This window comes from Puma concolor, chromosome A1, assembly GCF_028749965.1.
Source record: "Puma concolor isolate L17-30 chromosome A1, mPumCon1.1.hap2, whole genome shotgun sequence".
Taxonomy (NCBI): Eukaryota; Metazoa; Chordata; class Mammalia; order Carnivora; family Felidae; genus Puma; species Puma concolor.
This window is the reverse complement of record NC_141667.1, coordinates 97,697,383-97,724,242: the sequence shown is the minus strand read 5'-3', so window position 1 is coordinate 97,724,242 and position 26,860 is coordinate 97,697,383. Positions and strand designations below refer to the sequence as shown.

The 26,860-nt window shown below is 41.9% G+C and overlaps 1 protein-coding gene and 1 long non-coding RNA gene across 2 annotated transcripts in view; both read right to left on the bottom strand.

The window, feature by feature from the left end:
• The window catches only part of ARSB (arylsulfatase B), a 169,401-nt gene that overhangs the window by 116,370 nt on the left and 26,171 nt on the right, over window positions 1–26,860 (bottom strand). Inside the window, exon 4 of the mRNA XM_025924146.2 lies at window positions 24,713–24,920. Coding sequence (XP_025779931.1) covers window positions 24,713–24,920 — 208 coding nt within the window. The remainder of the gene's footprint in view (window positions 1–24,712; window positions 24,921–26,860) is intronic.
• On the bottom strand, window positions 1,288–6,678 carry LOC147584320 (uncharacterized). The gene is made up of 2 exons (XR_015248377.1): window positions 2,618–6,678; window positions 1,288–2,388 (listed from the first exon to the last, which is right to left on the bottom strand). It is a non-coding gene; the product is annotated as an uncharacterized LOC147584320 (long non-coding RNA).

Genomic DNA, 26,860 nt, shown 5'->3' with positions numbered 1-26,860 from the left:
TTTGAGACAGAGAGAGACAGAGCATGAACGGGGGAGGGTCAGAGAGAGAGGGAGACACAGAATCTGAAACAGCCTCCAGGCTCTGAGCAGTCAGCACCGAGCCCGACGCGGGGCTTGAACTCACGGACCGCGAGATCGTGACCTGAGCTGAAGTCGGACACTTAACCGACTGAGCCACCCAGGCGCCCCTAGAATAGTTTTAAGTGTACAGAAAGTTGCAAATATAATACACAGGGTTCCCGTATACTCCACACTCAGTTTCTCCTATGTTTAACATCTTACATTAATTAGGCTTACACATTTTGGGGCCCAAAACACCCAATCTCAATTTCATGTGCACACATACACACACAGTTGAAGAACTTTCAATCCAATATAGTATGTGTCTTGTGTGGTTTAGCGTGAAAATTTTAATCTTTAATTTAACCTTAATCTTTAATTTAACCTTTTCTTAATGTCTAATTTTTTCAAAAAATGTTAGAATAATAATTTATTAAATAAAGTAATTCTTCTCCAAGCATTTTTAGATCCAAAGCATTTTTTTTTATCAGAAGGTCACTACCAAATAATTATCTAATTAGCAAAAACATTTTTTTCTCAGCTCAGAAAAGGAATTGGAAATTACAACCATAAAAGGGTGCTAACTGGGTTTCATAGAAGCGTGAAATGCTAAAGCACTTTTTTTTTGTTTTGTTTTACTCCTTGGCTAGGCTAGGAAGCCTAATTTGGTTACCCAAATTAACCCTTTACCTTTTGCGTGACAACACCAATATCAAGTGCTGCAGTTCAGTAGCAGAAGAGAAACAACAGTCAAGTTAACTTTGAGATTTTTCTTAAGAGTGCAATGTCTATATGGGCACAATTTCAATACAAGAAACTAGGAACCCCATTCTCCAGTCTGGGAGAAGGAAAGGGACGTGGGGTGGGGATAATGATACCTGACAGCTCTCTTGGGAATTTCTGCTACAACTTCAGCAGTTAGGGTGCGTCCTGAGGTGCCAGTGAGCCTATCACAGCCCAGACTGGAGAGTAGTCAGGACAGGGCACACTGCGGGGACCACACAGCCCTTAGGCTATACAATGTCTACTTGTCACAAATGTCAGCACATTTGCATTCCTGTACAAGCAGAGACTGCCACTGCTAATAGCTAGCTTGGCCTGGGCTTCAGGCAGGGTTAGGGAACGGTCCACATACCTGGGGGAGTTTGGTCAAATTTGCTTCACTTCTATGTGCTTAGCATGGAGCCTTGCACTGAGGAATCACTGAAAGAATACTTGTTGGATAGATGAAGGAATAAGGAGTTTACTCACCACTAAAAGCATTACAGAGATTTGGGGTTATATGTAGCTGTTGGAGTCCAGAAATCAAGGGCTTTCCAATAAGGCAACCATAAGACTACATTTGAATTTGGAGAACGGGACGATCTAGAGTTGCTTCTTAGCACGCAGACTCCTGCTTAGCAAGACAGTGTCCTGGAGAATGTTGAATACATCTTCAGAGAAAGTTCTCCTTCACATCTCAGGAGGCAGAAGGAGGGAATAGGATCAGAGGTGCCACCCACTACAAATGAATTCTAGAACTGGTTAACAGTGGTATTCTCTGGGAAAAGAAACCGAGAGGCTGGAGCATAGTGGGGGGCAAGTGGACCTACTTTTCAGTTAAAAACTTTTGGACATTTGAAAACTTTGTACTCAATGCATCATGTGTTCAGAAAATAAAATAAATTATTATTTAAAAATAGACTCTGGGTAAAGCCATTTATCTGGAATAAGATCACTGTGCAGTAATCAGAACATGTCTCAAACAGGAGGCAATATGGAAGTGAGGGGTCCAAAGATACATTGTGAACTTAGGTCTCAGAGGCAGTACCTGCTGGCCATGGGCAGTGCCTGAGTGGGCACCTGAGCAAGTACATGAGTTGGTGATGAGGCTGAGTGAACAGCAGGGACCCATACCTCCAAAACCACTGGGGGAGGATCATCCCTCAGCACCTAGATTCTCATTTCCAAAGAGTCCTGCACATCTGGGGATCTGACTGCAAAGCCCAACTCTTTCCAGCTCCTGAACCTTCCCCTCTGCTTCTGTGCCTTGCAGAGCACTATCAACAAAAGTCCTTCTTCCTGGAGCCCCTGGCTCTCCCCTAAGGACACTGCTTCCTCTGCAGCCTCATGGTTCATTCATCACTGCACTTTCTAACTTTTTCCCACCCTTCTCTCTAATCGCCACGCCTCTCCCCCCAGATGGAAGCTCATGCACTCAGACTGTTCTGCTGACTAAATTGTTTTACTGCAGGTATTTATAGACTTCTGGATCACGCCTGCCATGTTCCTTGAAAATTACGACACCTAGTATCCTATCACTCTCTCCAGTACTATTCCTATCACTTTCTGCAAACCACTGACAATTTCTTTTTTTTTTTTTTTTCAACATTTATTTATTTTTGGGACAGAGAGAGACAGAGCATGAATGGGGGAGGGGCAGAGAGAGAGGGAGACACAGAATTGGAAACAGGCTCCAGGCTCTGAGCCATCAGCCCAGAGCCCGACGCGGGGCTCGAACTCACGGAGCGCGAGATCGTGACCTGGCTGAAGTCGGACGCTTAACCGACTGCGCCACCCAGGCGCCCCTGACAATTTCAATATCAATACAGATGATCTTTCCAAAAACCTGGGCTCTCAGCGACCTGATCTCCCCTCCTTCCATGATCTTCCCCTCTACCCTGCTATAGCAACTCACTCCCAGAGTCATACTCTGGACCTTGCAGTTACAAATATTTGTAAACCCTCCACAATCTTAATTTCAAGCATCACACTCTCCAGTGGCCACCGAACATCTTCTCAGTTCACTTGCTGTAGAACTGAGCTGTTCAAAACGGTAACCACTGGAAAATTAGGTATTCATATGTAAAAGAATAAAACTGGACCCCTATCTTACAGCACTCACAAAAATTAACTCGACATGGACTAAAGACTTAAATGTAAGACCTGAAACCGTGAAACTCCTAGAAGAAAACATGGGGGGAAATCTCCTTGGCATCAGTCTTGGCAATAATGTTTTGGATACGACACTGAAAGCACAAGCAACAAAAACAAAAAGAAACAAGTGAGACTACAACAAACTAAAAAGCTCCTGCAGAGCAAAAGAAACAATCAGTAAAATTCAAAGGCAACCTACAGAATAGAAGAAAATATTTGCAAACCATATATCTGATAAGATGTTAATATTATATATTCAAAAAAATTCAAATAAGTATTATATATTCAGATATATACATATATATGAACTCAGATACATATATCTCTCTGAATATATATTTCTATATATCTGATGGCAAAAATAAAATAAAATGGGCAGAAGATCCGAGTGAATAGACATTTTTCCAAGAAAGATATACAAATAACCAATGGGTACACAAAAAGGTGCTCAACATCACTAATCAACAGGGAAATGCAAATTAAAACGACATGGAAGGGCGCCTGGGTGGCTCCGTCGGTTAAGTGTCCGACTTCAGCTCAGGTCATGATCTCATGGTTTGTGAGTTCGAGCCCCACATCGGGCTCTGTGTTGACAGCTCAGAGCCTGGAGCCTGCTTCAGATTCTGTGTCTTCTTCTCTCTCTGCCCCTCCCCAACTTGTGCTCTCTCTCTCTCTCTCTCTCTCTCTATGTCTCTCAAAAAATAAACTTAAAAAAAATTTTTTTTTGAAAAAACACCACAGGGGCGTCTGGGTGGCTCAGTTGGTTAAGCGTCCGACTTCGGCTCAGGTCATGATCTCACGGTTTGTGGGTTCAAGCCCCGCATCAGGCTCTGTGCTGACAGCTCAGAGCCTGGAGCCTGTTTCAGATTCTGTATCTCCCTCTCTCCCTGCCCCTCCCCCACTTGTACTCTGTCTCCCTCTGTCTCAAAAATAAATAAACATTAAAAAAAAAAAAACTTAAAAAAAAAAAAAAGAAATAACACCACATTGAGTTATCGCCTCACAGCTATTAGAATGACTATTACCGAAAAGACAAGAAGTAAGTGCTGGCAAGGACGCGGAGAAAAGGGAGCCCTAATGTACTCTTGATGGGAATGTAAACTGATATAGTCACTATGGAGGGTCCTCAAAAAAAATTAAAAATAGAATTATCATGTAATCCAGTAATATCACCTCTGGGTATATAGCCAAAGGAAATGAAATTACTATTTTGAAAGTTATCTTCATCCCCATGTTCACTGTAGAATTATTTACAGAAGCCAAGACATGGAAACAACCTAAGTGTCCACTGATGGATAAATGGATAAAGAAAATGTAGTGCTAGTAAAGAATATATATATATATGTATACGTATGTGTATATATGTGTGTGTACACATGTATACATATACATATATGTACACGTATGTGTATGTACATATGTATGTATGTCTAGATACACACATATAATGAAAAAGAAAGAAAAAAGGCCATAAAAAAGAAGGAAATCCTGCCATCTGTGACAACATGTTTGAACCTTGAGGGCAGTATGTAAGTGAAACAAGTCAGAAAAAGACAAATGCTGTATGATCCCACATGCATGTGAAATCTATAAACAACGAACTCATAATAAGTAGACTGGTGGCTGCCAGGGCTGGGGGTGGGGCAATGAGTGCAGGTGGTCAAAGGGTACAAACTTCCGGGTATAAGATGAATAAGTTCTAAGGACCTAATGTATAGCATGGTGATCAATAATAATACAGTATTGAATCCATGAAAATTGCTAAGAGAGTAAAGCTTTTATGTTCTTACCACACACACACACACACACACACACACACACACACACACACACAGGTAACTATATAAGGTAACAGATGTGTTAACTAACCTTACCATTAACCATTCTGCAATATATACAAGTATCAAATCATCATGTTGTACACCTTAAATTTACACAATGTTATATGATAATGACATCTCAAACAAGCTGGGGAAAAAACAAATGGTAGCCATTAGGCACATGTGGCTATTGAGCACTTCAAATGTGGCTAGTGTCAATTGAGACATGTTGCAAGTATAAAATACACGCTAGACTTACCGTATTTTTGAAAAAGATTGTAAAATAACCCACGGATAATTTTTTATTTTTATTACATATTGAAGTGATAATATTTTGGCTATATCATCAGGTTGATAAAATATACTACTAAAATTAAATTTACCTATTTCTTTTTAGGTTTTTTGAATGTAGCAATTTAATTTTGAGAGAGAGAGAGAGAGAGAGCAAGAGCAAGCACAAGCTGGGGAGGGGCAGAAAGAAGAGAGACAGAATCCCAAGCAGGCTCTGCACCATCAGCACAGAGCCTAATGTGGAGCTCAAACTCACAAACCGTGAGATCATAACCTGAGCCGAGATCAAGAGTCAGACGCTTAACTGACTGTGCTACACAGGTGCCCCTGAAATGTAGCAATTTAAAATACGGATGTGACTCACACTTCTGGTTTGCATTATATTTCTGTCGGACGACATTGATCACTACAACAATTCTTCAGCCACTCTCAGGATATACAATCCTTCAATCACACCACCTTTATACCACATCTTAACAACCCTCCACCAAGTCCTAAATTTCCCTCCTTACCTAGTTCACACTGCATGGTCCATCATTATAATCTCTCCTCTTTTGTTGTTTTGATTTTTTTTTTTTAGAGGGAGAGAGTGCACAAGCAGGGGAAGATGGGCTGAGAGAGAGAGAGGGAGGGAGAATCTCAAGCAGACTTTACATTCAATGCAGAGCCTGACAAGGGGCTCAATCCCATGACCCTGGGATCATGACCTGAGCTGAAATCAAGAGTCAGAAGCTCAACTGCCTAAGCCCCCCAGGCACCCCATTTGTTTTAAATTTTTTAATTGAAGTATAATTAACAAAACGCTATATTAGTTTCAGGTGATCCATATAATACTAATAATTCAACAATTCTATACATCTCTTAGTGTGCATCAAGATAAGTGTACTCTTAATCCCCTTTACCTATTCCACCCATCCCCCATGTACCTCATATTCTCTTCATTATACAACTTTGCCCTTCTCTCCTTTCATTAAATTCAACCTCATTAAATTCAACTTTCCATGGCCTGTCAAGTATCCAAAAACCAAGTGGCATCAGTGTTTCCTTGGCCAAATTTTGTCATCTCTAATTGTATTTCTATTAGAAGCCCAAATGACTTGAGAACTAGCACATAACCAGAAGAAACAGAATGAGTGACAGTCTCAAAAGAAAAATCATTAACCAAAAAAATCCAAACAGAGGCCTACTCCCACATCTGCCTCGATCCAGCTGTGTGACCACAGAATGTAACTTAACCTATTTGGGGCTCAGTTTCTTGATGTATAACATGAAGCTCTTAGCCTTTCTAACTTCAACATGCTATGACTGGGTGAAGACAGTGGAAGCCAGTATGAACATGGGGCTATGAATAAATGCTTTCTGACACTGTGCTTGAGCCAAAACCAGCAACTTGCGTGCAAGTAGTTTATTTTGGAAATGATCCCAGGGAGCAGGAGTGAGAGACAGGAGTTGTTGAACAGGGAATGAGAGAAAGCCACACACTGTTGTGTTATCAAGCTGGCCACTGCCACAGGTGACTCATGCTCAATCTCACTGGTCCCCTGTGAGAATCCTGATGCAATTCATCTCATAACTGTCACTCTGGGGGGCGGGGGGGTTAGAGGGAAGACATTTATGCACTGGCTCCCAATGAGTAAGCATGGCCCCATGGGCATCAACTTCAGCACATCTGGGTATGTACACGTAAGCCTCTCAGTATTGGACAACATGTGGGGTCAGGGCAGGACACAGTGGTAGCCCTGTGAGAAGCTGACCAAAGCCTACCCTGAACTGGTCACCAGAGCAGCTGCTGGAGCAAGACATGGGGCTATGAGGAGCCACCATGATGCATTGAGGTGTGGATGACAGAGACTGTCTGAATAATTGTGGTTTCTAAATAAAAGCCTACAGCCATAGGAGGCAATTGCTTTGCTTTTAACTATGGATCACGGTCCCTTAGGCCATCTCTTCATCTAAAAACTGGAGAATCACATACCTACCTCGCATTCAGGGAAAGGCTTAAAACCAGAGTCCTGCCATTCAGTGGTTTAAGAACTTCAGTGATATTTAGAAATGGACTCTTGGGCCATCAGCTTTTGCCTGTCCTGGTTGTTGAGAGCTTCATATCGGAGTGTATATAGCTCTTCTAACCCTTACATCACCTCCAACTGCAGTGTTATATGTGGGCTTCTGCCTCGTTTCCAAATGTGCATTCCAGTTTCCTGAAAACAAGGTCCCATCCCACAGCCTACCCAGCCCTGGGAACCTCCTCTTTCAGCAGGTACAGGGTTCTGCTTATGCAGCACAGCTTAATGGGGTCCTGCTGAAATCTGGACCTTTGAAACCTGAATACGATATAATATTTATAGCACAACATCTTGTCTGGAGATTACTGCTTTGGTGTCCTCAATGATGCGAAACGGCGAACGTCCAAATAGTGATGGTAGTAATAATAGCTGTAATTATTAAATTCCCACCTACACGAGGCCTGATATCAGATACTTTACATGAATTTTATTTTAATTCTCACAGTAGTCCTGTGAGTAAGCTTTATCCCCATTTGCACATAAGCAAACTGATGCTCAGAAATTTATCTAAAGTCACCCAGTTAGTAAGTGGTAGAATGAGAATCTAAGCTCAGGTTTGTCTGATTACAGAGCCCTGGCTCCGTCTTAACTACTGTCTCTTCAAGATGGGTCTCAAACTTGCTAGGTATTCTGGGCCTTTATAGACCAGCCTTGCCATCAATCTTCTGGAGCAGGTCCTATATCCAGCTCAGCCCTCTATTCCTAGCCTTACCTGGAACTGGTTTTCTATCCTCCCCTTGTCCCCAGCATGTCAAGTAGATTAATTTTCCAGGGAATTCTGCATTGACTGAAGCTGGACTCTGTCTGGTATGTGACTTGGGCAGCCTTCAGAAGTTAAAATGTAATCTCAATTTCTAGTGTGTTCTTTGAGTCAGGAGAAAATCAAGAGCCATTACTAACTTCCAATGGTGAGAGATGGACGCCCAATGCCAAGAATGGTAAAAGAGAACAAGGGGGAAGAAGTAGATTGTGCTTCAGAAAACAGACTGAATAGGAGTTGAGATAACAGCATGTAACTTTAAAAGCAAAGCATTGTCCCATTGGGGCGCCTGGGTGGCTCAGTCGGTTAAGCGTCCAACTTTGGCTCAGGTCATGATCTCACGGTTCATGAGTTTGAGCCCTGCGTCAGCTCTGTGCTGACAGCTCGGAGTCTGCTTCAGATTCGGTGTCTCCCTCTCCCTGCCCCTCCCTGCTTGCACTCTGCCTCTAGCTCTCTCAAAACCAGATAAATATTTTAAAAAATAAAGTTAAAAAACAAAGCAAAGCATTGTCCCGTAATACCAATATTTAAAATGACTCTTCTTTTCCAAATATGTTTCTTACTTCTTACTCTTCACATATTGTGTACATACATGAGAGGGACAAGGATGCACTGATCATTGCAAACATACTTTCACGGTTCTACATACACATTAACATATTCAACTCCTGACTTACTTAAGAAAGCCAACACTGGCTGCCTGGCTGGGGTCTCCCAGGAAGAGGCCGTTTATGTCTGCTCCTTTCTGAACCCTTAGAGTTGGAGCATTTTTTTAACATAATCCATCATTTCTTTCTCCTTTACAATTCCCAGCAGGATCCCTCGTTGATGGTTACACAGACCGTGCAAAAATCCACAGGAACACGGTGTCTGCATTCAGTGTAACAAGTGATCTTGCTGAAGCTCCAAAACCAATTAGTGCTTCAAGACTTGAGAAAATATTATCAACAAAGGGACAGACACCCAAGGAAAAAAGTAAATAAATTCCTGCAGAGGAAATAAATGCCATTGGTTTTCAGTCATACACTGCAAGAAGTCTGACTGAATTCCTTAAGAATATGAGCTGACAAAGCAGAGAGAATGTGATAATGAAGGTTCCCACCAACTTTGCCTCCAAGAAGCTGGCAAGGATGCCTAAATCCTTTTTATCACTATTGGGAGGAAGGGAGTAATACCAAGATCGAGACCTCAATTCTTCCTTACCTCTCTTAGTCCTCTGAACATTTTATAAATAACTGTAATATTAAACAAAGCACAGTGTAGAATTTAACAAAAAGGAGTACTCCTAAAAATGAGACACACCTCCAAACTTTTCAGAACAGCATGCTCTACTGTGAACAAAAGACGCTTTTGTACTCACAGAGCCATGTGATACGGTGAATACAGTAGCTGGAGTGGAAAGCAAAAGATCTACATTTTCAAACCATTTTAGTTACTCGTCACTTGTGCTTCCCAACAAATGACCTCTCTGAGATTATGTCTCTATTTACAAAAAGGTGATGATTACTTCTAATCTACCTCAGAGAGTTAGAGAAGATAGCACAGCTCTACAACAAAGGATATTTTTAAAGACCTTAGAAACAACAGCACCCTGACGGATGACGTTAGTAATGGGGGAGGCTACGCAAGTACAGGGGTAGGCGGTATACGGGAAATTTCTGAACCTCCCTCTCAATTTTGCTGCCGACCTAAAATGCTCTACAAAAATATGACAAAATCTTTTTTTTAAAAAGGCTTCTTTTCAGGAAAAGATTATTTCTATTTTATGGAGAAATACTTTACTAATAGGGAACTTGTCCAAAATAAACATTATCATCTCAAAAAGGAAAAAGATTGCTGGAAATGGATACAGCAGTCTTGAGAGTATCTTTGATCTATATAAATACAAATGATGAAAATTTCAGGGAAAATATTTATGCAATATGGACATGTTGATCCAGGATCCCCACAATCCTGTTTGTTGTATGTTGTAACGATACTTCTTCCGACACTGAGGAGTAAGTGCTATCATATCATAGCAAACAAAGATAGTTCGGGTTTTCCCTATAGTTGGAAAGGCTTTCTTTCCCTCCTACCTCAGTCATGTTGCATTCTGCATTTATGAAATAACAATAGATATGATCAATGTTCTTGCCCCAGTGCCCTTCTGCATGCTGAACTCACTCGAGGTATACACTTCAAGTAATGAAACTACCTTCTTTCTTTTTTTCTTTTTAACATTCCAACCCCAGATTATGCGACCAAGTTATCTCTTTCAGAGGCGTCACTGGGAGGCAATACCCTTATTTCAGTGATGCTGTCAATGCTCAAAACTGTTACTGAATTTCCTTCAAAGTCAGTTGGTGAGTCTCCTTAGCACAATGACCCCGGCTCCTGCTTTGTAGAACCTGACAGTCTACTCTGTGCTTTCCCATCTTAGCCGGATGATTAAGAGAGAAGACCTTCAATAAACAATCCCCGGGATACTCCCAAGAGGTAGGAGTTGCTATAATTATGAAGCTACTGTCTAGAGCGGCACTGTCCAATGGAAATATAATCTGAGCCACATAGGCAAAGATTTTCTAGTGGCCACATTTTAAAAAGAAACAGTTAAAATTAATTTTAGTATTTTATTCAACTCAATATATCAAAAATATTATCATTTCAACATGTCATCAATATACAAAATACATTATTTTACAACCTTTTGTTACCAAGTCTTTGAAATTTGGTATTTTACACTTAACAGCACATCTCAATTCAAATTAGCCACACTTTACAGGCACAATAGCCACCTGTGGCTAGTGACCACCAGCTGGACAGCACAGATCTAGACTCCCGAATAATGAAAGCCAGTGCACTATTGAGTACTGGATTAACTGAAGGCTTCTTGACTTTTCTTAAACCCTTGAACTTGTGAGTAGATGACCATGATACAAGAAAGATGTTTATAACCCTGGGCAGAGTTTGGTATTAAAGAAAATCTCCTAACAATGGATGCCAGAAAACATGGAAATTAAAAGAGAAATGGTAAACACAGGTCCAGAGGCTCTTTCATCCACCAACAAGTCTGCCTCTGGTTAGCCTCTGACGCTATTCTAGCTTGGACAGGCTACATATGGTCTTTTCTCAAAGCTGGGAAAAGCCAGAGACAGCTTTGCAAGGGAGGGGTGCCCTTTGCCTAGCAAAAGCAGAACTCGTGATCGATCTAAGTTATCTAATGATTCACAACTCAAACATACTGAAAACAAAGGACTAGCATGGGGGCATAGGCCTGGGGAGCACAGGGAGCCAGAGGGGCTGGAGAAGCAGAGACTGGAATGTGGTAGGGCTTAGGACCAGCAGGTGAGGAAGAAAAGAAAACCAAAGACTCAGGAAGTGCCTCTGAAGACCCTTCATTCCATCTATTATCCTAGGAGACCAAGGCAGCCAGGCCTCCCTGCGTTCTCAGCAAGAGTACAGATTCCACGCCCTGACCTAAGCACAGAGATATTTCATGTCTGTTGGGTGGGACAGAGGCAAATCCTATAAGGTTCCCCTCCCCTTTAGTGCTAACCACCATCAAGAGTTGCCATCACATCGGATATGCAGTGTCAGAGAGCCTGGGCCTCCAGCTGGCATTCTCAACAGCTAAGCAGAACCCTCAGCCGGGTGGCCCTACCTCCCACATGACTCAAGAGGAACCCCAGCTCCTGCCTCAAGCTCTAAGTAAGGATTACTTGGCAATATTGGGGGTGGGGGGTGGGGGATGAATGGAGTTGATTCTTTACAGAATTTTTAATTCTTCCATTAAAGGATCAGGAGAAACGAGTAGAAACCTGAGATTTTGGACTTTAAAAGATCCATAAATTGTATTCTATTCCAACATTTGCCCTTATTTGTTTTAATAAGTGTTCTAAATTATTAACCAATTAAGTTGCTTATTTTTTCTTCCATACATGCAAGCAAAATTAACATTTCAAGAAGATATGTCCTGTTACACTATGGTTTTTATGTATCCCTTTGGACACCAATGGTAAGCCTGGGCTGGCCTAGTCACCGAGCCCGTAACACATCTTGGCGCCCCTCTTCCTGCATGTCTGCTCATGCCTCTCCGTGCCCAAAATGTCCTTCCCACTCTTTCCATTCACCTACTGATAACTCCCTGATCATTCAAGCACCGTTTCTTATCCCATTTCGTCTATGAAGCCACTCCTGACACTCCCTCCCCCACTGCCATCCAGAGGCTCACTCCTCCAAGCTTCATCTCTCTATCTGTTCTACCCACATGACCTAGAAAGATGGCCTGTGCTGTTATATCTAGAACTCATGCACACGTCTCCACCTGCAAGCATTTCATGAGTTCCACGCTAGATACTGAGCTGGACTAGTGGCTCCACATACTTGTTGTCCTCCTCCTGACCACCCACAGGCTACGTATTTCTTCTACACGAAGTGATTTCCAGCCTGGAGGTCGCAGAATAAACACAAGTCCTTCTAGGAGATGCGTCAGAGCTGCGGACGTGTGAAAGGGCTTTTTGAAACCATGTAGGTGCCTGACCCCCTCCCCATTCCCAATCCCAGGGGAATCTGAATTAAAGACCATTCCATCGCAGTAGGTGTTCTTTAAGAGAGACCATATCTTGGGGCATCTGGGTGGCTCAGTCAGTTAACCATCCAACTTTGGTTCAGGTCACCATCTCAAGGTTCACAGGTTCGGGCCCCGCGTCAAGCTCTGCTGACAGCTCCAAGCCTGGAGCCTGCTTCAGATTCTACGTTTCCCTCTCTCTCTGCGCCTTCCCTGCTCGTGCTCACATCAAACAAAATAGAGAGAGAGAGAGAGACCATATCTTACCTTCAGGTCTCCAGTACATTATCTCCAGGACCAGTACATTGTCTCAAATGAAAAAGAGTCATCATGCTTTCTAACTGACTAATTCTTGTAACCAAAAAGCAACCTGATCTCTCCACCTGGTCGACCTGCTGATGACCACAATCTGCCACAGGCACGACTCATGCCACTCCTTCAGGGAGTTCACCAATGTGAACTCTGTGTACTGCACATAGGGCACTCCTGGAGATGGGACTGTCAATGCCAACCCCCCGCCCCCCCCACCCCCGCCCCACCATGCAGCCTGTTCTATTACCTGCAGATCTGGGAAGCACTTTCTAACATCAAATACGACACCAAAGTGGGATTTTAAAGTGGCTCCACAAAGCTGGTATTCTCAGTCCAAACACAGTACCCCCTTCTCCCCCTCACCCCCATTTCTGTTACACTTTTGACTGATTTGTGTGTCTGTCTGTCTGTCAGAATATGTTACCAGATCACAAAGTGTTTGAGGACAGAGGTCCAGCTTTTTTTTTTTTTTTTTTTTTTGGTAGTCTCTATAGGCACGGATGTCATTTTTAAGGCATGTTCAAATTTTTGAGACAATCTTTATTTTTTAAAAAAATCCACACAAGTAGGAAAGTGCTCTGGGATGGAAATGATAAAAAAAAAAATCACTGTACTTGAAACAGTCATCTTAGAGGAGGTTGATTAGATGTGGCCCATACTGTGAGAGAAAAACAGAGAAGAGATCCCAGAGATTACAGTTGGTTAAGAGTGAAAACTGCCAGAAAGAAATAAACCTGTGGTGCCAATAATCTCTGAAATATTTTCTCATTAAGAAAACATGAAAAAAGAGCCCCTCAAGGTTAAGGGTCGTTCTGTAAGAAGGGAACAAACCTGGAAGGCAGAATTTCTGTATACCACGCTTTGTTGGTGCTTTGTAGCTAACTGCCAAAGTCAGCAAGAGAGGCGATTGAGGTTTGTTCGAATATGTTTTTATTATTGTTTTTAGGCCTGGTAGGAGGATCTCATGCTTCTGAAAGCAGAGGCCATGCAGCCTGTCTGAGGCCAAGCACAGCGGGGCCATCTCCCACACAGAGCTTGGGCCCCGGTTCCCAGGCCCTGGCAGACAAGCAAGTCTCCATAACCCCGGGAAGGAAAGACAAGAGACTGTCCTCGGCTAAGAAAGGCCCTCAGACCAAGTTAGAGAAGCACAGCCGTCACTCTATAAAGCCAGAGTGGGGAGGAACTGAGACAGAGCACAGGCAAAAGCCCCGGAGCTCCCCATATTTTGAGTAAATGCCTCTTTTCAAATACAGTCCACATGCACGCATAGCAGTTTCTACCGCCTCCCGGAAGACCCCACGCGTGCAGAGTAAAATGGGGAAGAATCAGACTGTTTGCGCTCTTTAGCAGTGAAAAGTTAGCCGCGTTCCTTTTGGTTGTTGTTGTTTTCTTAAACTCCTCCAGAGTAAACCCCCACGTTTACATTCTGGAAGATGTGAAATATAAAACTTACACAGCTTTTGTTTTTCAACTGAAATTATTGGCCCGCCCCTGAAACCTAAATTTGTATCTTCCATCTATTATTACCGACATCGGTTAAAAAAAATTCTAGACCAAAAATATGTGAAATGCAATCTACTTTAGGGGTGCCTGGGTGGCTTGGTCAGTTAAGCGTCTGACTTCCACTCAGGTAGTGATCTCATAGTCTGTGGGTTCGAGCCCTGTGTCAGGCTCTGTGCTGGCAGCTCAGAACCCGGAGCCTGCTTCCGATTCTGTGTCTCCCTCTCTCTCTGCCCCTCTCCTGACTTCTGCTCTGTCTCTCTCTCAAAAAATAAACATTAAAAAAAAAAAAAAAACTTAAAAAAAAAAAGAAAAGAAATACAATCTACTTTCTGGGGATTCATAAACTAATCATTCCTAAACCATTCCGTCTCCTCTTTCACCCTCCAGCTGCCTGCTGTGTATTTGTCTCCACAGCTTGCGGTGACCTGACTGTATATCAGCCCCTTCCTCCTGCTGACTGTGGTTCCCACATGACTGTTTCCATACAGAGCCTGCTTTCACCTTGCTTTATCCTCCAGAGCAGGCTGTCCACCTAACACTCCTCTCCCCTTCCCAGGGAGTTTTGCCTCCAACGAGTTTGGAGAGGAGTATAATATAAGAAATGGATCCATCTTAAACGTGGCCTCCAAAAATGGAATGATAAAAATGAGGAGAAAGTAAATCCAAACCAATTGGAAAGCTTCTTGCAGTTTAGTCAATAAATATGCTCAGTTCACTATGTATCTTCCATTACTCACAAACTCAGGGAAAGAAAGCTTCTCGTAGAAGTACGAAAATAGGGGCACCTGGGTGGTGCAACTGGTTAGCCTTCCAACTCTTAATCTTGGCTCAGATCATGATCTCACGGTTTGTGAGTCTGAGCCCCACATCAGGCTCTGCAGTGATGGTGCGGAGCCTGCTTGGGATTCTGTGTCTCCTTCTCTCTACCCCTCCCCCACTTGTGCACGCTTGCTGGCTCTCTCTCCCTCTCTCAAAATAAATAAATAAACTTAAAAAACATTTTTTAAGTATAAAGATTACTTCATGTTTTTCAAGCTAAAAAGCTCAAATGTCAATAATAGAGTATTATATTATGGCATATAATAAGCAGTATAATAAAACTTTGAATATCTATCCGATAAACTTAGGGAATAAGAAGCATCTTTGCCTTAGACTCTGAGCTTATGGGTTTAATGGTTTGTCACAGAGAATACAAACACAAGATCGTCCTGGGGGACTTTAAAACATATTGGTTGGGGCACCTGGGTGGCTCAGTCGGTTAAGCGTCCGATTTCAGCTCAGGTCACGATCTCACGGTCCGTGAGTTCAAGCCCCACGTTGGGCTCTGGGCTGATGGCTCAGAGCCTGGAGCCTGCTTCGGAGTCTGTGTCTCCCTCTCTCTGCCCCTCCTCACTCATGCTCTGTCTGTGTCTCAGAAACAAATAAACATCAAAAAATTAAAAAAAAAAAAAAAAGGAATTACAAAGGGAAAGACAGAGTGGGCACACTGTATGACTTATCCCCTCAGCAGGTTTTCCTTCGCTTTGTCAGAAATGGATTTAAGTGTTCAAAGAACCTAGTGAGATTGGTATGCCAGCAGTCAGATGACTTTATTCCTGGAACAGACTTTCTATAATATTTATAAGTGTGCCAACTGCATAAGCGCGTTTGAACTGTGAAGGAGTCCTCCATTTGCCAGTACCAGTCTCTAAGAATATTCAATATATGAGGATGACATGAGATTTACGGGAATTCGTTAAGATTCTTTACTGCTCTGTTGAAGATACTAAATTCCATAGAATTTTGTGAAAGCTCAGGTAATAAATGTTAAAAGTTGAGGCTCTGTAATACGTTGTGCTGTTCAAGTAGAAACGTTCTGTTGAACGGGCTCCCGGCAGTGTTCCTCGATGGTGGCACTGCTGATGCCCATGTCAGGACACTTCTCCACCATGCGTGGCTGGCCTCGGCACTGCAGGGGCCTGCTCTTCAGACGACTTCACCTTCAAGTCACGGTGACAACCACAACCGTCTCTGCACATTTGTAAACACTGTTGCAGAGCCCCAGCCCAGTCTCAAGTGACCCACAGACCTACTGCTATGGGGACCACGTGGGCACTCTGGCCACTCCCCCAGCTCTCTGCAAATGCATCCCACTGCCAACAGAAGGGATGTCTCCATCCAAGGCTGTTGCCGACGCTGGCAAAAGGCCTGAAAACACAGAATGACAGAACGATCGACTCTCCCGTAACAAGAACTCTTAAGATAACTGGTCCAAGCTCTCCTGCGTATTTCTTCAATCTGCCCTTTCATCACCGTCAATTTCCCCTGCCTTTCTTCAGCGCCTCCTAATCCTCCAGCCTCCTTCACTGTCACAGCCTCCTAAAAGGTATGCCTGCCTCCAACTATGCTCCACATCAATCTTAAAATGAAAATCTGATCCTGCCTCAAACCTGTCAATGCCTCCCTACAGCTTTCAACGTACCTTCGAGATTCCTTTCTGCAGATGCACGGACTCCCCTGCCATGTTCTCCAGCCTCACCCCTGGCCGTTCTCCATCCTGCACTCTGGGCTCTAGCCCCACTGAACCTCCTACAGAACTGCTCTCTCCTCTCTGCCCTTCTTCATGTTTCTCCTTCAGAGCTGAGTATGCTGTCCAATCCCTTTCCCACCTGCACACTGTTTATCGGGCCAAATCATTCCCAACCTTTAAATCTCAGAAAGCCTTCCCAGATCCCTGGCTCTGGTCGGCACTCCTACATTGTACACACAATACTGTGGCTGCATCAAAACACACTTCCGCTGCATCATGATGATACATTTGCTTATCTGCCTCGCTAGACTGAGCTTCCCAAGGCCTGGCATTACATCCTGTTTATCTTTCTATCTACAATAAGAGACGGAGTGAATAAATGAATGATCAGCCAACCTGCATTCACTAGATAATGTAACTGAGGCTACAGTCTACGTAACTAACTGGCAGGAAAGTTGATCATATCCTATCAGAGAGGGATTCGAAGGGTCATCTTTGTACAAAGATAACAGAGTATTATGTTTGTAATGAGACAAGCAGTTTTGTTAACAGCAAGAATAATCACACATTGTAAAAAGAGTGGCATTAATCTATCAAGGTTGTAATTATATGTAGTAAGAGCACGGGGCCATCGTGCACCTGGGTGGCTCAGTTGGTTGAGTGACCAACTCTTGGTTTCAGCTCAGGTCATGATCTCACATTTCATGAGTTCAAGCAGTGAATCAGGCTCTGCGCTGACAACACAGAGCCTGCTTGGGATTCTCTGTCTCCCTCTCTCTCTGTGCCTCCCTCTCGCTCTCTCTGTCTCTCTCTCAAAATAAACTTTGAAAAATTGTTTAAAAATATGTGTAGGTAAGGAAAAAAATAAAATAAAGTGTCCAGGAGTGCCTGCGTGGCTTAGTCAGTTAAGCGTCCGACTTCAGCAAAGGTCATGATCTCCCGGCTCGGGAGTTCGAGTTCCACGTCGAGCTCTGTGCTGACAGCTCGGAGCCTGGAGCCTGCTTCGGATTCTGTGTCTCCCTCTCTCTCTGCCCCTCCCCTGATCACACTCTACCTCTGTCTCTGTCTCTCTCAGTCTCTCAAAAATAAATAAACATTAAAAAAAATTTGTTTAAGATGTTTTCTTCTTAAAATAAAGTATCCATTTCAGCAACATTTTAGTACAGTCACAATGTCGTGCACCCATGTCCTCAGAGATTGCATGTTTTAACAAACTCCCCACTGCTTCAGGTGGTCCCCAGGTGGCAAACTAAGAACAACCACCTCAAGTGTTCTGATAACGATAATTAAGAATGAGAAGCCTTGTGGATCACCCTCAGATTATAAAAGGAGATTTAAGAAAAAAAAGTTAGCTTTCCCAGACATCTAAACCTAAAAAACATATGCCTTTGCCTCTCTCTTTCACTAAATGAAGCTAGTTTATGTCAGTGGTTTTTTTTTAAGTTTATTTCTTTATTTTGAGAGAGAGAGAGAGAGCAAGAGCACACAAGTAGGGGAGGGGCAGAGAGAAGGAAAAACAGAATCCCAAACAGGCTCTACACCATCAGCACAGAGCCCAATGTGGGGTTTGAACTCACCAACCATGAGATCATGACCTGAGCCGAGATCAAGAGTTGGACGCTTAACCGACTGAGTCACCCAGACACCCCTTCCCTTTTATCAATGCTCTCTCTCTCACTCTCTCTCTGTCTCTCTCTCTCTCTCTCTCTCTCTGTTTTGGTCTCTCCCTATCTGTCTCCTTCTTGACACCTGCCCTGTACCTAGTCTGCTCTAAGATTTTTCTTTTTTTATTAAAAAAAAAATTTTTTTTTACATCTATTTATTTTTGAGAGACAAACAGAGACAGAGCACAAGTGGGGGAGGGACAGAGATAGAAGGAGACATAGAATCGGAAGCAGGCTCCAGGCTCTGAGCTGTCAGCGCAGAGCCCAATGTGGGGCTTGAACTCACGAACCATGAGATCATGACCTGAGCCAAGATCACGAGTCAGATGCTTAACCAACTGCACCACCCAGGCACCCCTATTTCAGGGTTTCTTATACTAATGGATTCAACGTTTATTTGTTTGGACATACCCAGTATTTTGATGCCTACAAAGTAGGGCAGTGCTAAGCAAAGTCAAGTGGGAAATCTGGAAGAAATGAATCACCACTCTAAAATCAGCCAGACCCAGGCCCTGTTTCCTTGGGTTTAATCACATTATTATAGCACATTATTAAATTTTACTTCAGGCAATGAAACTGTCAGTGAACACAGAAAAAGTCTCCAGAGGAAGAAGTGCAGTAAGGTTTCTCCTTATAGTCAAACTCTCATCAATATGTAAGTGAAACTGGTTATTCTGTTAAGAGTTAATATAAATATGTAATAGTTGCATGAAGATGTTAAGATCCATCACCGCTTTCTCTTCAAGGCTTTAGAATCAGTTTCCCTAGTTTTAACTCATGATCTAGTCCCTCCAGAGTTGACTCTAATTTTAGCTCATTTTACTCCGGTCAGACTTCGGTGAAGATTCCTGGAGTTTAGCAACTATAAAGATCAGCATGGTGATAGAAGCCCAGGTTAAAATGGTATCTTCTTTTTTTATTTTTTTTTTTTTAATTTTTTTTTTCAACGTTTATTTATTTTTGGGACAGAGAGAGACCGAGCATGAACGGGGGAGGGGCAGAGAGAGAGGGAGACACAGAATCGGAAACAGGCTCCAGGCTCTGAGCCATCAGCCCAGAGCTTGACGCGGGGCTCGAACTCCCGGACCGCGAGATCCGCGAGATCCGCGAGATCGTGACCTGGCTGAAGTCGGACGCTTAACCGACTGCGCCACCCAGGCGCCCCTAAAATGGTATCTTCTTATCAGCCACAAGCACGGCTTCTCTTAAGTGATATCCTACTAAAATAACAGACACAGAATACGAGGAGTAATAGCATGTTGTGATGAGTTAAAATAAGATGAAAACTTCTCACAATGTGAGAAACCAGGACTGACTGACAACCTGCTGTACCCAAGAGAATCTCGGAGACATTTCCACAATCAGTAAGGCCAAAGAATCTGGGCTGAAGACACGAGGGCTGGCAAACCCTGTTTGCCTCATGACACAGAGCCAGTCCACCTACCTGAAAAGAGGCAGGAAGGCAGCCTGGGAGGGGACCGCACTAATTTTTTTATGTGATCAGAGAATTATTACTTCCTCCCTTTCTCATATGCAGTTACAGGTCACATGTCCCAGAAAACAATGAGTAGGAGAAGAAAAGCGTCTGACAGTGGGGCACACTGTACCCTGGGAAATGCCCCTGAAGTAAAGTCCTGAAGGTGTGGAGATAGAAGAAGTCTCGTAGCTGTGCAAGCTGGGGTTCTTTTAGCTGTCCAAGAACCAGGTGGCCAAAGAGAGGGAAATGTCAAGTACATCATTCAGGTTTACTCAATGCCTAGAGGCCACTGACCTCAAACTATAGGCTTGAGAAGGAATTAACCAAGAAACAGTGACCCGAGGCCAAGAGATGGTCACGTACTCTGTGTGGAAAGATTCTTCACTGCTTATACTCAGAGGAAGAATATATAGCTGATAATGATTTACAGTGAAAATGAAGATTTTAGCCAAGGTCTATTCAGGAAGATTCAGGAGAAGCATAGGTTCTATGAACAGAAATGTAGAAAGCCAAAAGTAGAGACAAGGGACAATCGGATGAGCTAAAAAGAAAAGAAGATGTGACACAAAAGCCTAATCAATTCCAGCCAATAGGTGCTGACGGCAAGTAGATCTGCGCTTAAATTCTGGCTCTTCCATTTGTTAGATGTGTGGCCCTCTGAATCCACTCAGGCTGCTCTAACAAAATACCACAGACCAGGTGGCTTATAAACAACAGAAATATCCTTCTCACAGTTCTGGAGGCTGGAAAGACCAAGATCAAGGCACCAGTGTGGTCACCTGGTGAAGGCCCTCTTGCTGGTTCACAGCTGGTTTCCTCTTGCTGTGTCTCTGCATGGAGGAAGAGGCTAGGGACCTCTCTGGGGTGGCTTTTATAAAAGTACAAATCCCATTCATGAGGTCTCTACCCTTCCTTGTAACCCAACCACCTCCCAAAGGTCCACCTTCTAACCATCACATGTGAATTCTGGGTAGACACATTCAGACCATAAGAGTAGCTTTGGACAAATCACTTACCCACTTTAAATTTTGGTTTCTTCACTTACAAAATGGGGATAAAGAAACCTACTTTGCGAGGTCGCTTTGAGCTTTAATGCTAACAACATGACCAACGATGAGAAAGTAGAGGGAAGGCTCTAGAACAGGGCCTGAGCATGCAGTAAATATTTAACAAACGGTAGCCATTATTATTACTAATGAGCTTTGAAGAAAAGGAAACTGACTGAGGCAAAGAAAGGACCACAGGAAACTAAAGACACAATCAATAATAATCAACATTGGGGAATCTAAAGAACAGAAGCCAAGATGCAACAATGTCTAACTGGTGTTTGCAGGGGAGATCCAGAAGACTGAGAAAAGGGACAGAAAACTGAAAATAATGACAAAAAAGCTGAATCAGTGATTCAACCTATTAATTGAAGCTATTTTTTGAGAAATAAATCGAACAGAACAAAAGCAATAAGCTAAAATATGCACAAGGAAAACTTCCAGAGTGAAAAATAATCCCAGCATGCAGATCAAAGGGCTCATATATTTCAAGCAAAATTAATTTTTAAATATTTTAAAGACCTACACCTACATGTAATTCAGCAAAAAATTTAAACTATGGAGAAAATTAAAAAAAAAAAAAAACCTTCCAAAAAAGGTTCCAGGGACCAGCTGAACCAGAGAGATCTTTCAAACAATCTGTAAACTGTTCCAGAGCATTAAAAAAAAAAAAAAAAAAATAAGGGGCGCCTGGGTGGCGCAGTCGGTTAAGCGTCCGACTTCAGCCAGGTCACGATCTCGCGGTCCGTGAGTTCGAGCCCCGCGTCAGGCTCTGGGCTGATGGCTCGGAGCCTGGAGCCTGTTTCCGATTCTGTGTCTCCCTCTCTCTCTGCCCCTTCCCCGTTCATGCTCTGTCTCTCTCTGTCCCAAAAATAAATAAACGTTGAAAAAAAAAAAAATTAAAAAAAAAAAAATAAAATAAAGGAAAAACCATCCAAATTATTTTATGAAGTGAGCACAACTGAGACAACAAAACCGACAGGGTAGAGAAGAAGCCACCAACCCCACTTTCACTTCTGAATTGATATAAAAGTCCTAAATAAAACCCTAGCAAACTGAATTCAGCAGTCTAATAAAAATTTATATACACATGATCACATTGGATTTAGCCCCAAAAAGCAAAGACGACCCCGGACCAATTCATCCATTAACATACCATAGTGTTAAAATATAAGGCAGCCTTATTATAAGGTAATCCCCATTATTTCATCGCAAAGCTTCAAAAAAATTTTTTTGGCAACTTGAATAAGTAATACGTTGTGGGTGTTTATGAAATGATCAACTATTTAAAATTTAATTATGTAAACACATTTGAAATCATATAATAAAAGATCTTCAAATACTGCTTTTTCCAACTGCCACATATCATGAAAAAATATTATTACACCTCTTCCCATGAATACTTGACAGCAATATCCATTGTCACAGGAGCCACTCTGAGATATTTAAGTTTTCCAGAGGAAAACTTCTGTCTGAGCACTTTTCTCTCTACATACGATAACATTAATCCATATATATTTTCATGTCAAGAAATCATTTATCCTTAAATTGTATAATTAAGATCTCTACAACAAAGGCTTGTTTTATAAACATAACTTTCAGTTCTTACAAGTGTGAGGTCATTTCCCGGGAATAATTACTAAATGGTATTAAATGCCTTGGCCTCCTTTTTTTATTGATTCTTTCTAGTGACCTCCATAAGCATTCAATTCCAGAGCTGATTAAAGTGCTTTACCAGGCTGTTCAAAATATAGTAAACTGAGAAGACTCTCAAGTATAAGATGTCTCCCCTTTTTCTGAAAAGGGTAAATTTGGGGGGTTGAGGGGGCAATACATGTCATCCTATGGTCAACCCTTTTCACAGGAGGGCATACTTAGAAAATGAGAGTACTATTTGTATAGCACTAAAGCAACTGAACAACACTACTCCTGGCCATGCCCAGCTTCCTCAACGGATCAATACTGCAACAAACCATAGGGAAAGGTCTGCTATATCATGAGGTTCAATAAGAACATCCAGGTCATCATCTGCATCATCTCTGAGGCAGGAGCCTGCAGTGGAGCCAAAAAGGTTGCTGCCTGGCTCTGCCTAGCCGTGTGGCCTTGGGGAGGTTACTTGGCCTCTCTGTGCTTCAGTTCTCACATCAGCATGATGGAATAATAACAGTCCCCAGAGAATTATTGTAAGGATTAACTGAGCTAACTCATATAAAGCACTTTGAACTCTGTCCTACACGTAGTAAGCCCTCAATAAATGCCAGATTCAATACCAATGCCTAGTTAAAAGCAATACAAAACAGCTCTTTAAAAAAAACTGTAAAAAAAAAACAACTGTGAATAGAATACCCAGATTAATTCCTCAACATGTCACTTTGCACACCTCACATAGTCACTGTACAGTAAAAAATCACCAGAATACAAGTCCTGTCCTCACCCTTGGGAGTTTCCAATCAAATTTTTAGGTTTCAGCCAAGGATCACTGGGGATTTGAGAAAGCCTCTTTCATGAAAGACAGCCCAAAAAAGATACAAATGACCTTAGAAGGAAGAGAGGTAATGGTGGGAGTACAAGCAAACTTAAAAATATATGTATGGGTTCACATGTATACGCATATACAAGCATATGTAGGCGTATACACATATCTACATACACACTCACACCTACATAAAATGAATAGTTAAAAGCATAGGCTTTGGTGAAGGAAATTATTACATATAAAGTAAAAAGGGAACTTTATAAAACAGGAATTATCAGAAAATAAGAAAGAGTTCTTGATGATTAAAAAAATGTGGTGGTTGCAACACATTTAATAGAAAAGGTTACAAAATAATGATAAGGAAATTTCCCAAATAGTAGAAGAAAAATAAAGAAAATAGCAGAGAAAAAAAAAAACTAAGAAAATTAGAGTATTGATCCAATATCGAAATAACAGGAGTTTTATAAAGAAAGAATAGGAGAAAGGTAGGCTGAAGGGCCAAAAAATTCTGAAATAAATAATACAAGAAAACTTCCCATAAAAAAGGCATCTTCACTTTCAGATACAAAGTGCTCTCTGAGTACTCAGCATGATGGACAAACCAAGATCTATTACTATAGCACATTGTAGGGAAATTTTAGAAAACCATGTCTAACGAGAGGGAGGAAAAATCACATACTTAACAGATGAGGAATCAGAAAGGCATTGCCATAATGAAAACTATTTTCAAAAACCTTTTTTTTTCTACAATCAACATGTATGAATTTTATTGTCAGAAAACAATCTTAATACAAAAAAAAAAAATCCATACTTGGAGATTCTAGCCTAGATTTAAATGGCTCCATTTCTAATCTGTCTTCTTAATGTCACAATCTGTCTCTACACTGATACAGAACTGCTCTTGTCAGAAGTTCTATTCACAGAGGATGCCCAGGCTGGAGACACCGCCTGAGAACAAGCCACTCCAGGAATCCAGTACCCAGCTGCCCTGCATATGAGTGATGTCCGCTCATACTTACTCGAGGTGGTGAGAGCTTGCTTTCAAGCATTCTCCCAGAATATTTTGACATCTGAAGGAAGAGGGGGAAGACCCATAATTCTTTCCTTAGACCCATTTTTCTACCCATTATTATCATGTCTCCGTTCTTGCAGTTAACATTTATTTTAATAAGGTACTGCTAACTGCTCCAATTTGTCTTCATTCCATTTATCGAACACCATGTCCTCGGCTTTGCCAAGAGATGATTTTCCTATTGACAGACTTACCTGTGGAGAAGATGAACACCGTGTTGTTCCAGAGCCCGTGGCTTTTTAAGGCTGCCGTGACATTTCCCACTGCTTCATCCATAAGGGACACCATTCCTGCATAGTAATGCCTATTCTTATCTTGGATAAAGTCGTAGGGTTTCAGGTACTCCTCAGGGACCTGAAGGGGTTCGTGGACAGACTGAAGAGCAAGGTAGAGAAACAGAGGCTGGAAAGAAAGTTTGTGCAAATCAGTTGAGAGGGCATGGAAACATTAAATACAGAGACAGAAGTCCAGATTTATCAGTCAATAAAAGTAATATTAAGACAACCCACAGAATGGCTTGAAAATATTTGTAAATCATACATCTGATAAAGGACTTGTACCCCGAATATACAGAAGACTCTTACAACTCAATAATAAAAGACAATTAACCTATCAGAAGATGGGCAAAAAATGAATGGACATTTCTTCAAAGAAGACATGCAAATGGCCAATAAGCACCTGAAAAGATACTCAAAAGATGCCAGGAGCTGTAGGGAGTGGGGGTGGGGGGGAGAGGAATGGGGAGTGATTGCTAATAGGTATGAGGTTTCTTTTTGGAATGATGAAAATGTTTTAACTTCAGATTGTCATGATGTTTGCACATCTCTGTGAATTTACTATTGAAATGTATACTTTAATTGGGTGAATTTTATGGTATGTGAAATATTAACATCAATAAAGATGTTAAAAATGCAACAAAAGACACAAGACAAAAAATTCAAAACAAAAGCTTGAGTTCTAAAATGACCTAGAAGACTCTGATCTAAACAAATAATAATAATACCAATAATAACAACTATATATGAAATGTCTATGTGCTAGACATGATGATACTGATTTACATATTCTGTCTCATGTAATACTCAAATCCAGCCTATGTTACACCCATTTCACAGATACATTAACTGAGGCTCAGAAAGGTTATATGATTTGTCCATGTTCATATTAATTGCAGAGCAATTTCCTATTGGAATCTCCACTATTATGGTGCAGAGATGTATCAATAGATGCGTTAGCTTTTTGCTTTAGCCAGTAAACAAGTTCCGACCTTTTAAGAGAGAGCTCAGGATTTTTCATAGGAGAAAACAAGTGAACACCATTCCTGGCTAGTCTTTGATCTAAGACCAAACATACGGCCAATTTAATTCCTGGAAACTAAGGAGTGTGATACACTCATTCTAGTTTACCTTTTACACCAATTTATAGCATTTGACATTAGCGGTATTCTAGGTCAGCCTCTCCTTTTTTAATAAACCTTTCTGAAAGCACTCTCTTCTTTGTGCTCCTACAGAATTCCTTGATGAGTTGAAAACACTCAAAGAGACAACAACTGTTCAACCCAAGAATAATAATACAATTCTGTTAAAGTATTTGAGGCATTTCAATCTCATAAATGAATGGGGAAAAGTTACAAAGCAGACTGGGAGGGGGGCTCATATTTCATTCTTCATTACTGTTGATAAATTTTAAAAAATTCTATATTATACAACTTACTGGATAGCCTAAGAAATATACACATATGGAACTCAAAAAGACACCCAAATTTTTTAGTTCAGATCCTTGGAACTTAGAAACACCTTTTCCCTGAAGTCAAAATGTTAAAAACAGCAGTTAAATACTGAAATCATCACATTAAGACCTATTTAACGAAGGAAGTGAGGTAGTGAAAGGATGCCTATGATAATGTACAACCTATGCTTCATTTGTACATTACTTCTATGGAAAAACATTCCAAACTGCAACTCCAAAGGCCAACGTTCAAATCTTTGACACTGCTTGAGCTCTGCCTCCACTCCCCCTCAATACACACACTTTCTACTCCAGCCACACATACACCGAAACTTCTGAGTTCTCCCAGACCACAGTGAAGGGAACCCCGGGACATGCCCTGCCCAGGTGGTGAGGAAGGAGCCTGGGCTGAGATGTCTGGAGGGGAACAGATGTGCAGGGACATCGATGACCTCACAGTGTGGTATGAGGGTCTGCTGTTGGAAAAGCTGTCTGGGTCTTTAGCATTAGATCAGACCAACCCCAGCCATCAGCCATGGTCTGGATGAGAACAGGATTAAAATTGGAAGACTACAACAATTTGCAGCCCACATAAAGTTTTTAAAATCAGGAAA